The following is a 14,732-nucleotide window of genomic DNA, read 5'->3' as shown; positions in this document are numbered from 1 at the left end:
TTTGTATTACTTATAACTAAAGATGCCAAGACGTAGAAGCCCTGGTGGTGAATAAGCACAACTGGCAGCCAGCAGTAGGTTATTTTTATTACAAAGCAAGCCAACCTCGGAAGCTGAAATTTTTAGAAAAGATATCAGTACAAAGGTTATTTTATTGCAAAGCAAGCTGACCTCAGAAGCCAGCTATGGATTCTTTTAAATGTGCTGATTTTTTATTTTTTATTTTTTAATATATAAAGATGGATGAGATATGGAAGCTAACTTTAGTTCCTTTTCACCGGTATTCATGGAAATTTTGAAAATAAATTGAAACAATGGAACAGTTTTTAAAGTGACACAATATAGTGCATCGTGCATGAACATTGATGACCCAGCGTCGCCCAGAAGATGTGGAGAAAATAAAATAATACGATGAATTCATGAAGGCAATAAGAGAAACAGATCATTTTGCCGACAACGTGATCAATAACATGGATGAAACTCAAATGTACTTTGATCACATTCCTGGATGGACTGATGATAAGATGGGGGTCAGAAGTGCAAGAATTAGCAATACTAGTGCAGATTTGAAAATAAATATGACTTTTGTCCTTGCAGTTTCCGCTTCAGGTGATGTATTGCCTCTAATAAATTTTCACGGTATGAGAAAGCTAAAAAAATATTCATGTACCAAAAGAATGGATCGTATGTGTGCAGGAGAAGGGGTGTGTTGATAAAATGCTGCTGCAGTGGATTAGACAGTTTTATCTCAAGTACACAGTTTTATATTTTTTAAATATAATTTCAGTTGGAGTGCATTTTGCGACATGTAATTTTCAAATGATTTAAAAGGTGTCCCACAACTTACAACTAAAAAAAATTGATGTGTCCCAGAACATACAGTACACAAAAAATGTATTTTAAACATAATTTATGGGGTTTCAACAAATACGGTGTCCCAACATATACGGTAAATATGGTACTTGTGTTGCTGTACTATAAAAATGCCAAGAACCAAACCCAATGAAACCGTGTATTTATGTAGAGCCATGGTATATTCAATTGTTTCAATGTATTGAGTTCATTTTATGTCAGTCCCATTCTTATTGCTAACATCCTGATTCCCTTTGTCTTATCCCTTTTCCTTGTAACATTATATCTGTTTCCCTAGATACATAATATGCATACAACAGAGAAATAACATGCTTTCTAGCCCTTTTATAGAATGTAGATGCATGTGCATGATTTTTCAGGTCAGAAAATGAGACAGACTCTGTGAATAAGGATTATGATAGTGAGGGAAGGAGGATATATCATCCATCTGAAACATTTAGACTCATATTAGAAGAGGAAAACCATGTGCCAGCTAAAGAGGAGAAAAATCACGAACCTGAACACTCACGAACATTTAAAAAATTGCAAACACAACTGGGGTAAATATCGTGCCTTTGATAGCTGCAGCTTTTATTCAGCTATTACAAATCTATTGAAATTTTATCTTCAGTTTTTTCTTCTTCTCATTGTGAAAAACTGCTTTTGTTTAGGGTTAGAAGTCTGTGTCAGTCAGATTCTGAAATTGATCGGTTGCCATCACAACAGCATAAAGAAATTATCATATAGTTTGGTATGCTGAAATAGTCTGTAGATCTGAAACTTGCTGTGTGCATGAAGATTTTATTTTGTGTTTGATAATATACATGTGTACTAATAATTCCCCACTGAAATAAAGAACTTGTATCAGATCTTTGAAATTTTTAAGTGTTTGTAAATGTGCATGAATGTAGCATTTAAATGGAAAGTATTATGGCTTGGAACATGATGGAAAGTACTTTACATATATTGATGAAGATTCCTTGTCTTTCCAAATTATTATTGTCCACACAATATAGTAACTTGTGTGCATCCATCCAACCATACATCAATCTGTCCATTTTTAAAAAATGCTCAACTGGTCTTGGAAATTTTTTATGGATTACCATGAAACTTTGTAAAGATGATGTTTGTCTCTTAAATATATATATATATATATATATATATATATATATATATATATATATATATATATATATATATATATATATATATACATATATATACACACACACATATATATATATATATATATATATATATATATATATATATATATATATATATATATATATGCACACATATATATATACACATATATATACATATATATATATATATATATATATATATATATATATATATATATATATATATATATATATATATATATATTGAAAATTTACTTTGCTTCTGCAAGTGTTTGAAAATTTATTGCATTTTTTTACTTGCATCTTTATGCAGCTTATGATACATTCTCATTAGCAAAACAAGTAGAACAATTTTTTAAAAACTCTTTTTGCCCAGCAACATAATATAATATGTGACACAGTCTGATTAGCACAACTAGTCATGCAGTTTTAGCCTGTAGCCTAATGTAGTTTGTGACACAGTCTGTTTAGGACAATTAGTCCTGGAGTTTTAGCCTGTGGCTTAATGGAGTATGTGACACAGTCTGTTTAGGATAATTAGTCCTGCATTTTTAGCCTGTAGCTTAATGTAGTATGTGACACAGTCTGTTTAGGACAATTAGTCATGCATTTTTAGCCTGTAGCTTAATGTAGTATGTGACACAGTCTGTTTAGGACAATTAGTCATGCAGTTTTAGCCTGTAGCTTAATGGTGTATGTGACACAGTCTGTTTAGGACAATTAGTCATGCAGTTTTAGCCTGTAGCTTAATGGTGTATGTGACACAGTCTGTTTAGGACAATTAGTCATGCAGTTTTAGCCTGTAGCTTAATGGTGTATGTGACACAGGCTTATTATTAGCACAACTTGTGCAGCTTTAGATATATTTTCATCAAGCTGGGTAAATATTATGGTCATAACCTAAGGTTTTGCATATCAGCAAATCACTTGCACCCAGAGTTAATGCTGTTTTTAATCTCATTCAGTGCAGTGTATGACATCATTTCATTAGCATATCAGCAAATCACTTGCACCTAGAGTTAATGCTGTTTTTAATCTCATTCAGTGCAGTGTATGACATCATTTCATTAGCACATCAGGTACTGCAGGTTTTGATGGATTGTCATCAAATTTGGTAAATGCTACAGCCATCTCCTGAAGATGTGCATGTCAGCAAATGGCTTCGGTCCAACAGTGTTTTAGAGTTTTTGCTGTTTAAGTCAAAGCTTAATGCAGTGTATGACACAATGGTTAGAACAGCTAGTCTTCCAGTGTTGGGCTCTCCTTGTCATAAATGGATGATACTCAGTGGATAGTCATATCAATGTAGGCAGTCCAGGAATATCAGAGATAGTTTGAACACACTGCAGCTTAAAAGAAGGAACAGTCTGATTCCGAATTTCTGGAAAAATCTCTTCAGCCTGTGAGTGCTAGTTCTTTTAACAAACTTTTTTTTGTATATTGTCATGAAACTTGGTAAGTTACATGTTTATCACCTCAGATGCACATATTGACACACGACTTTTCTCCAGCAATTTTTGTTCAGAGTTTTTGCTCTTTTTGTCTTGTATCCATATGCAGTGTATGACACATTCTCAATAATGCACTGACATGAAACTTGGTAAATATTATGGTGATAACCAAAAGATGTGCATATGTACAGATCACTTAACTTCCACAATCTCTATTAGAGTAATTGTTCTTTTCTTACAGCTTTATGTAGTGTATTACACAACCAGTGTGTCAGTATTTATGTGTCTACCATAAGGTGGAGTGTATTATGTTCTGATATTGTATGCCTGTTTGTCCATATGTTACCAATTTGGATTTCACACATTAATTTGAGTTCTCTTCCATCTACATTTAGCAGACAAGTGAATGGCTTGTAGTCCAGGTTAGCATAGGGATTGTTATGAGCTTTCCTTGACTTCAGACTTATCTCCATGACAGAGTAGAAGTGGCATATAGACAGGGCCTGTATACAGCTTATTTCATGGAGTAAAAGTGGCATATAGACAGGGCCTGTATACAGCTATTCCATGGAGTAGAAGTGGCATATAGACAGGGCCTGTATACAGCTATTCCATGGAGTAGAAGTGGCATATAGACAGGGCCTGTATACAGCTATTCCATGGAGTAGAAGTGGCATATAGACAGGGCCTGTATACAGCTATTCCATGGAGTAGAAGTGGCATATTGACAGGGCCTGTATACAGCTTATTTCATGGAGTAAAAGTGGCATTTAGATGGGTCATGTATACAGCTATTCCATGGAGTAGAAGTGGCATATAGACAGGGCCTGTATACAGCTATTCCATGGAGTAGAAATGGCATATAGACAGGGCATGTATACAGCTATTTCATGGAGTAGAAATGGCATATAGACAGGGCATGTATACAGCTATTTCATGGAGTAGAAGTGGCATATAGACAGGGCCTGTATACAGCTATTTCATGGAGTAGAAATGGCATATAGACAGGGCATGTATACAGCTATTTCATGGAGTAGAAGTGGCATATAGACAGGGCCTGTATACAGCTATTCCATGGAGTAGAAGTGGCATATTGACGGGGCCTGTATACAGCTTATTTCATGGAGTAAAAGTGGCATTTAGATGGGTCATGTATACAGCTATTCCATGGAGTAGAAGTGGCATATAGACAGGGCCTGTATACAGCTATTCCATGGAGTAGAAGTGGCATATTGACATGGCCTGTATACAGCTATTTCATGGAGTAGAAATGGCATATAGACAGGGCATGTATACAGCTATTCCATGGAGTAGAAGTGGCATATTGACATGGCCTGTATACAGCTATTTCATGTAGTAGAAGTGGCATATTGACATGGCCTGTATACAGCTATTCCATGGAGTAGAAGTGGCGTATAGACAGGGCATGTATACAGCTATTCCATGGAGTAGAAGTGGCATATTGACATGGCCTGTATACAGCTATTTCATGAAGTAGAAGTGGCATATTGACATGGCCTGTATACAGCTATTCCATGGAGTAGAAGTGGCATATAGACAGGGCATGTATACAGCTATTCCATGGAGTAGAAGTGGCATATTGACATGGCCTGTATACAGCTATTTCATGGAGTAGAAATGGCATATAGACAGGGCATGTATACAGCTATTCCATGGAGTAGAAGTGGCATATTGACATGGCCTGTATACAGCTATTCCATGGAGTAGAAGTGGCATATAGACATGGCATGTATACAGCTATTTCTTGGAGTAGAAGTGGCATATTGACATGGCCTGTATACAGCTATTCCATGGAGTAGAAATGGCATATAGACAGGGCCTGTATACAGCTATTCCATGGAGTAGAAGTGGCATATTGACAGGGCCTGTATACAGCTTATTTCATGGAGTAAAAGTGGCATTTACATGGGTCATGTATACAGCTATTCCATGGAGTAGAAGTGGCATATAGACAGGGCCTGTATACAGCTATTCCATGGAGTAGAAGTGGCATATTGACAGGGCCTGTATACAGCTTATTTCATGGAGTAAAAGTGGCATTTAGATGGGTCATGTATACAGCTATTCCATGGAGTAGAAGTGGCATATAGACAGGGCCTGTATACAGCTATTCCATGGAGTAGAAATGGCATATAGACAGGGCATGTATACAGCTATTTCATGGAGTAGAAATGGCATATAGACATGGCATGTATACAGCTATTTCATGGAGTAGAAGTGGCATATAGACAGGGCCTGTATACAGCTATTTCATGGAGTAGAAGTGGCATATAGAAACGGCCTGTATACAGCTATTTCATGGAGTAGAAGTGGCATATAGACAGGGCCTGTATACAGCTATTTCATGGAGTAGAAATGGCATATAGACAGGGCATGTATACAGCTATTTCATGGAGTAGAAGTGGCATATAGACAGGGCCTGTATACAGCTATTCCATGGAGTAGAAGTGGCATATAGACAGGGCCTGTATACAGCTATTCCATGGAGTAGAAGTGGCATATTGACATGGCCTGTATACAGCTATTTCATGGAGTAGAAATGGCATATAGACAGGGCATGTATACAGCTATTCCATGGAGTAGAAGTGGCATATTGACATGGCCTGTATACAGCTATTCCATGGAGTAGAAGTGGCATATTGACATGGCCTGTATACAGCTATTCCATGGAGTAGAAGTGGCATATTGACATGGCCTGTATACAGCTATTCCATGGAGTAGAAGTGGCATATTGACATGGCCTGTATACAGCTATTCCATGGAGTAGAAGTGGCATATAGACGGGGCATGTATACAGCTATTCCATGGAGTAGAAGTGGCATATTGACATGGCCTGTATACAGCTATTTCTTGGAGTAGAAGTGGCATATTGACATGGCCTGTATACAGCTTTTCCATGGAGTAGAAATGGCATATAGACAGGGCATGTATACAGCTATTCCATGGAGTAGAAGTGGCATATTGACATGGCATGTATACAGCTATTCCATGGAGTAGAAGTGGCATATTGACATGGCCTGTATACAGCTATTTCTTGGAGTAGAAGTGGCATATTGACATGGCCTGTATACAGCTATTCCATGGAGTAGAAATGGCATATAGACAGGGCATGTATACAGCTATTCCATGGAGTAGAAGTGGCGTATTGACATGGCCTGTATACAGCTATTCCATGGAGTAGAAGTGGCATATAGACGGGGCATGTATACAGCTATTCCATGGAGTAGAAGTGGCATATAGACATGGCATGTATACAGCTATTTCTTGGAGTAGAAGTGGCATATTGACATGGCCTGTATACAGCTATTTCTTGGAGTAGAAGTGGCATATTGACATGGCCTGTATACAGCTATTTCATGGAGTAGAAGTGGCATATAGACAGGACATGTATACAGCTATTCCATGGAGTAGAAGTGGCATATAGACAGGGCATGTATACAGCTATTTCATGGAGTAGAAGTGGCATATAGACAGGGCATGTATACAGCTATTTCATGGAGTAGAAGTGGCATATAGACAGGGCATGTATACAGCTATTCCATGGAGTAGAAGTGGCATATAGACATGGCATGTATACAGCTATTTCTTGGAGTAGAAGTGGCATATTGACATGGCCTGTATACAGCTATTTCTTGGAGTAGAAGTGGCATATAGACATGGCCTGTATACAGCTATTTCATAGAGTAGAAGTGGCATATAGACAAGGCATGTATACAGCTATTTCATGGAGTAGAAGTGGCATATAGACAAGGCATGTATACAGCTATTTCATGGAGTAGAAGTGACATATAGACAGGGCATGTATACAGCTATTTCATGGAGTAGAAGTGGCATATAGACAAGGCATGTATACAGCTATTTCATGGAGTAGAAGTGGCATATAGACAGGGCATGTATACAGCTATTCCATGGAGTAGAAGTGGCATATAGACAGGGCATGTATACAGCTATTCCATGGAGTAGAAGTGGCATATAGACAGGGCATGCATATAGTTAGTTCATGGATATTACTGTTAAAGTTATCAGCTTAACATTATAGATGTTCTAGTTCACCTTGCTGCATCATAAAGTTGAGTCATAAATTATATGATATAAAGTTGAGTCATGAATATATAATTTAAGATGATTACACTAAGCGTTCCTAGACCATAGCATAAATAAAGGAAATTATACATGGAAGACAGAGAGCTTTTGTTGACTGAGAGGACTGATTTATCTTTGCATGATTAACAATTAACCAGATGACATTAGTCAGTTTGATTTTACTTTTATTTGTGTTTTAAATATTGATTGTGTTTACATAATGTAGTTCCTGTACCAGTGTATTTTTCATCACAGCCTCGAGGACCAACATGTGGAGCTTTGTATGGATTGTATTTGTCCTATAATTTCTATAAAAATGATAGATCTTATAAAAGTTCTATATTTTAGAAAATTATAATTCCTATATTTTAGATACTTTCAACATTTACATTTTTGGCAGCAGTATACATCACTTGCTTCTTTTGCATTGCCTTATTTTCCAGTAATCTAGTCCCCAGTGCAAACTGATTATTTTATCCTCCAGTGAGTAGTCAAGGGCCAGAATTTAAAAGAACATGATCCCAGTCTGACTCCTTTCTCAGAATCAACACATAAAATACCATCCTCTTTTTGTTGTCATCTTATGACGAGTATGTGCCATGTTGTTCATCAAAATTTATCTTTATTTTCATCTTTTAACATCTTGGCATTTCACTATCTTTTTGCATTGATAGGGTGTTTTGTATCCTTAGTCCTAGCTTTACTTAAGTGATACTACTATTCTTTTTGTAAATTATTTTATTGGGTGTCTTACTTTGCAAGTGGTACTTCATTAAATTGAACCCCCTTTCATCGTTCTAGTGCTGGCATAAGTATTGTCTGTTCTTTAATGTTCACCAGGTTTTAACTATTGATCTGGGAACAGGGATTGTTTAATTCTGATGGGGATAGCGAGTTGGATTGTACTCACCTAAGGAGGGGGATCAGATATGGCATCCATCTTCCTATAGGATGTGTCATCCCTCTTTCAGACCTGCCAACTCTTATGATTTTGTCTTAGAAAATTACCCTTAAAATACAATCTTATGTCATACTAGAAAAATCTGCGAAAAATTATTGTTGCTGAAAAATCCAGATAATTGGTTCATATGTGTTTTATTTAGATCCAGGTTTCATCTTAGAATTAGTAAAATTAGTCAGGGAACCAGACTAACTTTACAGCAACTCCCCAGATGCTTTAAATTGTACCTATTTGTTCATGCGAAGCATCTGCATGATCAAACTGTTGATCATAAATTTGTTTTAAATGGCATCCAGAAAGCGATGTTTGAGATGAAAGGGTAAATAAGCTTCTAGAAAAGTGTTAATAATCGACACAGAAGAATAAAAAGGAGTTTTCAGATTCTTGTGAATAAAAGCTGGAAAGGAAACAATTACATTTATTGGACGTCATGTGCCAGTTTGAGTATGTCTCGTGGCGGGAGATTTGATTGCTATTGTCATGTGAAATGGAAAAGAATTTCCAAGAATTATTTAAATTTGAGAGATAGCAACAAGCCATTTAGCTGCATAGGGTTTGGAACTAGAGTTTGTGCAATTGTACTAGTGATAAATAAAGTCTAGGCGTACTTTACAAACTTTTCAGTTGAACATAATGTTTATCATGGATGCAGCGAACTTTTAAATACATTTTCCAGCTTTACGGTTGCAGTTATTGATATTTTGTTACACCTTACTGAAAACTGGTAAATCTTAGACTCATCAGGGTTGGCAGGTCTGCTCTTTCCAGGAAGTGAGTCTCCCTTCGCTCCCTCTCCATGGCACCCAGGACAACCCTCCCTTGGTTTCAAGGTAGTGCAGACATGACAGAACACGGACTTGTTCCTTTGCTTTCAGCCAGGGCCAACAAACAGGAATGGCCTGCCTCTCACCTCCATGTCAGTCTGGAGGGAATCAGTGATCCCATTTGCCTAGGAGGTCCAATAGTAGACTTAGACCTGTCACCCACCATGAGCAGTTTTGGGATGAGGGCAGCTCCATTTCAATGTCTCCCACTCACTGGAAAGAGGTACTGGGAGGGTACTGTTCTGTGTTGCTTCAGGAGCAGGCTCAGGATGATGATGTCATCCTCATTGTGGTGGACTTGGTTGAGTTTTTTGTTTGTTGAGGAACTGGTGGAAGTGGTCATCTCTCTCCACTGAGGTCCCCAGTTTATTACCCATATGGCCAGGGGTATTAAGTTTGAACGTTCGATAAAGAAGTGGATCAAGTTTACTGCCTCTTCCTCCCCCTCCCCCCCAAGACTTGTGTATTTTCTCTCACTGGAGTGGCATCTCATCCATTTCTTTTGATCCTTCACTTGGCAAAAATGGTCTGGAAGCTTTTACAAAGTTCCTTTGGGACAGACACTCACCAGACAGCAGAATGTGTGTCCCCTCTTCTATACTTTGGCTGCCGGTTTCTGCCTCCAGCAGTTGGGTACCTTTGCTGGCTTGACACGTAAAGTACCCCACCTGGGATTCACAAGTGTAATATTGACTTGAGTGTGGGCTTAAAACCATGGAGGCCCTGACTTGAGTGTGGGGTTACAACCTTGGAGGCCCTGACCTGAGTGTGGGCTTAAAACCTTGGAGGTCCTGACTTGAGTGTGGGCTTACAACCTTGGAGGCATTGACTTGAGTGTGGGCTTAAAACCTTGGAGGCCCTGACTTGAGTGTGGGCTTACAACCTTGGAGGCCCTGACTTGAGTGTGGGCTTAAAACCTTGGAGGCCCTGGCTTGAGTGTGAGCTTACAACCTTGGAGGCCCTGACTTGAGTGTGGGCTTAAAACCTTGGAGGCCCTGAAGCTTAAGGCCCATACTCTCATGATGATCGCTTGACATCTTCACATGTCAATATCATTTTGTTGGCCTCCTTTAGGCTGTCAGAGGAGGAATCGTTGTCTCCAGTGGCACTTTTACATTTTGGTGGAGGCTGTAATGAAGACAGTGCATCCTGTGCTTTCTGAGTCAGTTCAAAGTAGAGCCTGGTACCATCAGAAAGTTTGTACTGTGGTATACCACAGTATTTCCGAATGTACCACAATGTATACCAAGTTATATTAGAGACCATTAATTGAATATTCTGGGGCATGGCCTGCCACTTTTTTAATTTTTGTTTGTCAGTAGTAGGAAAAATATCTTGCTCTGATTTATGCCAAAACAATACCATATTATATCCAAGATATTTGGAACAAATTTTAAATATCTTGAAACAGAAGAAAAGATTTAAGCTATAAAGGGAATCACAGCCTCCCCACCCCCCAAGAAAATTAGATGGCCAGTACCTTATAATAGAGGAATTTGCTGTTTATGTTAATTGTTGTGGAAGTTGTAATCTAAATGCTGTTTATGTTAATTGTTGTGGAAGTTGTAATCTAAATGCTGTTTATGTTAATTGTTGTGGAAGTTGTAATCTAAATGCTGTTTATGTTAATTGTTGTGGAAGTTGTAATCTAAATACTGTTTATGTTAATTGTTGTGGAAGTTGTAATCTAAATGCTGTTTATGTTAATTGTTGTTGAAGTTGTAATCTAAATGCTGTTTATGTTAATTGTTGTGGAAGTTGTAATCTAAATGCTGTTTATGTTAATTGTTGTGGAAGTTGTAATCTAAATGCTGTTTATGTTAATTGTTATTGAAGTTGTAATCTAAATGCTGTTTCTGTTAATTGTTGTGGAAGTTGTAATCTAAATGCTCTTTATGTTAATTGTTGTGGAAGTTGTAATCTAAATGCTGTTTATGTTAATTGTTGTGGAAGTTGTAATCTAAATGCTGTTTATGTTAATTGTTGTCGAAGTTGTAATCTAAAAGATGTAACTAAAATGGAATGTTTAAGCTTTTTTATTAAATATGAAATTTTTCCAAAAGTTAAATTTGGCCCGAATATGTTTCATATATGATGTGTGGGTCCATTCCGTCTTAAAAGATGGATGCTGGAGTTGTTTTTGGGAACATCCACTCTTATCATGGACCTCCATCTTTTTTCACCTGTCCAAACTGGTTCATTTAGAGAATCAGTACACACCTCTGTAGAAGAGTGCAGTTGAGAGGGTGGAAAGTTCTGGCTTTCTGTTCCTAGATCTTTCTATTGTTGAGGAAGAGGTGGAAAGTTTAGCACATAATCAACCATTCTGACTTAAACAGGTTTCTTTCTGTAGAGTGCTTCAAGTTGGAGACTGTCACCTTGGCGTGGAACACCGTAAGACCCTGCAAATGGATAGAATCCATCAATCTTCATGAAGCATATCTTCACTTCTCCATCTTTCCTTCACACAGGCAATATTCTAGTTTTTATCTTGACCAGGTACTATTTCAATTTCAGGATCTTCTGTTTGGCCTTGTCTCTGCCCAAATCACCTTTATCAGGGTAATGGGGGTAGCTGCTGCCTAGTTAGGATCCCCATTCTCCAGTATTTCAATGACTGGTAGATGCACAACATCCTCAAAGATTCAGTTATGAAGGATTTCTAGGTCCAAGTCAGATGAGGATGGTACTTGATAATGTTGCCTGTGACTAAGGAGTCAGACTGTGTTATGTTCGTTTTAATTCTAGCCATCCAGTACTAATTGGGCATTGGAATAAATAGCTTGGACTGGAGACCAGAATCTCAGAAAAGGAAACCAAGGCAATAAGAGCATGCAATTATCATATTATTAAAATTACCTTTACTGCCACCCACACCCCCAACTCCAATACATATATCTAGAAATCGGTCAAACATAATTTACGTAGATAAAGCATATATTGCACTTCTAATGACAGTTAAGTCAGATATATTTTTGCACATTTGGACAGAAGATATTTTTTATATATTCAGATATATTCAGTAGTGTACATTTTTAATTTTAAAAAAGTCAGTTTGTTTCCCTTAATTATCTGATTAAAAGTCCTCAGTAGAAATCCTGTTTCAAGTTTAGAAAATTCCCATTCTTTAGCTCTACTCATCATAGACTAGATGGGATGGTCCACTATCCATTATCTGTTGTCCAACATCTGCACATCTTGCCATGAAACTTGACACACATTCATTCCAGGGTGTAGTTGGTCTTAGTTAATAATGGTGATACATGCACATCTTGTTATCACTGCTACTCACAAATCAATGGTCATATTGAAATGAGGTTTTTACTAAAAGACTTCTTATGGCTTCTAGTTAGTCCTAAATGAAAATGCTGATCTGATATCCTGGCTGCCACAGCAGCCATTTTAAACATCTTGTTGTTACTACTCCTACTGAATGGATGGTAATATCATCATGGGGGTTTTCACTGAATGGATGGTCATATCATCATGGGGATTATCACTACTTGTAATTAATGGTCATATCATCATGGGGATTTCACTACTTGTAATGAATGGTCATATCATCATGGGGATTTCACTACTTGTAATGAATGGTCATATCATCATGGGAATTTTACTACTTGTAATGAATGGTCATAATCATCATGGGGATTTCACTACTTGTAATTAATGGTCATATCATCATGGGGGATTATCACTACCTGTAATTAATGGTCATATCATCATGGGGATTTCACTACCTGTAATTAATGGACATATCATCATAGGGATTATTACCACTGGTAATTAATGGACATAATCATCATGGAGATTTCACTACCTGCAGTGAATGGTCATAACATCATGGGGATTTCACTACTTGTAATTAATGGACATATTATCATGGGGATTATTACTACTTGTAATTAATGGACATAATCATCATGGGGATTTCACTACCTACAGTGAATGGTCATAACATCATGGGGATTTCACTACTTGTAATTAATGGACATATCATCATGGTGATTATTACTACATGTAATTAATGGTCATATCATCATGAGGATTATTACTACTTGTAATTAATGGTCATATCATCATGGGGATTATTACTACTTGTAATTAATGGTCATATCATCATGGAGATTTCACTACTTGTAATGAATGGACATATCATCATGGTGATTATTACTACTTGTAATTAATGTACATATCATCATGGGGATTATTACTACTTGTAATTAATGGACATATCATCATGGGGATCTCACTACCTGCAGTGAATGGTCATAACATCATGGGGATTTCACTAATTGTAATTAATGGTCATATCATCATGGGAATATCACTACTTGTAATTAATGGTCATAGTCATCATGGGGGATTTCACTACTTGTAATTAATGGTCATATCATCATGGGATTATTATTAGTTTTAATTAATGGTCATATCATCATGGGGATTTCACTACTTGTAATTAATGGTCATATCATCATGGGGATTTCACTACTTGTAATTAATGGTCATATCATCATGGGAATTTTACTACTTGTAATTAATGGTCATATCATCATGGGGATTTCACTACTTGTAATTAATGGTCATATCATCATGGGGATTTCACTACTTGTAATTAATGGTCATATCATCATGGGGATTTCACTACTTGTAATTAATGGTCATATCATCATGGGAATTTTACTACTTGTAATTAATGGTCATATCATCATGGGAATTTTACTACTTGTAATTAATGGTCATACCATCATGGGGATTTCACTACTTGTAATTAATGGTCATATCATCATGGGAATTTTACTACTTGTAATTAATGGTCATATCATCATGGGGATTTCACTACTTGTAATTAATGGTCATATCATCATGGGAATTTTACTACTTGTAATTAATGGTCATATCATCATGGGAATTTTACTACTTGTAATTAATGGTCATATCATCATGGGGATTTCACTACTTGTAATGAATGGACATACCATCATGGGGATTTCACTACTTGTAATTAATGGTCATATCATCATGGGAATTTTACTACTTGTAATTAATGGTCATATCATCATGGGAATTTTACTACTTGTAATTAATGGTCATATCATCATGGGAATTTTACTACTTGTAATTAATGGTCATATCATCATGGGAATTTTACTACTTGTAATTAATGGTCATATCATCATGGGAATTTCACTTCTTGTAATAGACTTCTTATGATATGGTCCTAATAGAAAATGGTGCAAGTCATACAGTCAAAATATGGATGCCATGACAGCTTTTGTGACAATTTTCTTGTTACTGTCTACTGCCATTAAATGGCTGATCATTATAACATGGGGTTTTGATCATGTGAGTTTTCATGTCTATGATGATCTACATCAAAATTGTGCCAATA

The 14,732-nt window shown here is 36.8% G+C and overlaps 1 protein-coding gene across 7 annotated transcripts in view; it reads left to right on the top strand.

The window, feature by feature from the left end:
- Positions 1-14,732, top strand: part of LOC149772983 (PDZ and LIM domain protein 7-like) — a 130,508-nt gene that overhangs the window by 91,200 nt on the left and 24,576 nt on the right. For 4 of the 7 annotated variants that reach the window (XR_016417515.1, XM_089946998.1, XM_089946997.1 and 1 more), the window contains one exon: positions 1,233-1,412. The exons of the other annotated variants lie outside the window; for them this stretch is intronic. Coding sequence is in view for 3 of the 4 variants with exons in the window: in XM_089946998.1 (XP_089803124.1) it covers positions 1,233-1,412 (180 nt within the window). In the remaining variant the exon portion in view is untranslated. The remainder of the gene's footprint in view (positions 1-1,232; positions 1,413-14,732) is intronic. 7 annotated transcript variants of the gene reach the window in all.

The sequence above is a fragment of the Sinohyriopsis cumingii genome, unplaced genomic scaffold (genome assembly GCF_028554795.1).
Source record: "Sinohyriopsis cumingii isolate HCF-2022 unplaced genomic scaffold, ASM2855479v2 utg000940l, whole genome shotgun sequence".
NCBI lineage: Eukaryota > Metazoa > Mollusca > Bivalvia > Unionida > Unionidae > Sinohyriopsis > Sinohyriopsis cumingii.
Note: the sequence above shows the minus strand (reverse complement) of the source record. Positions and strands in the feature narration are given on the sequence as shown.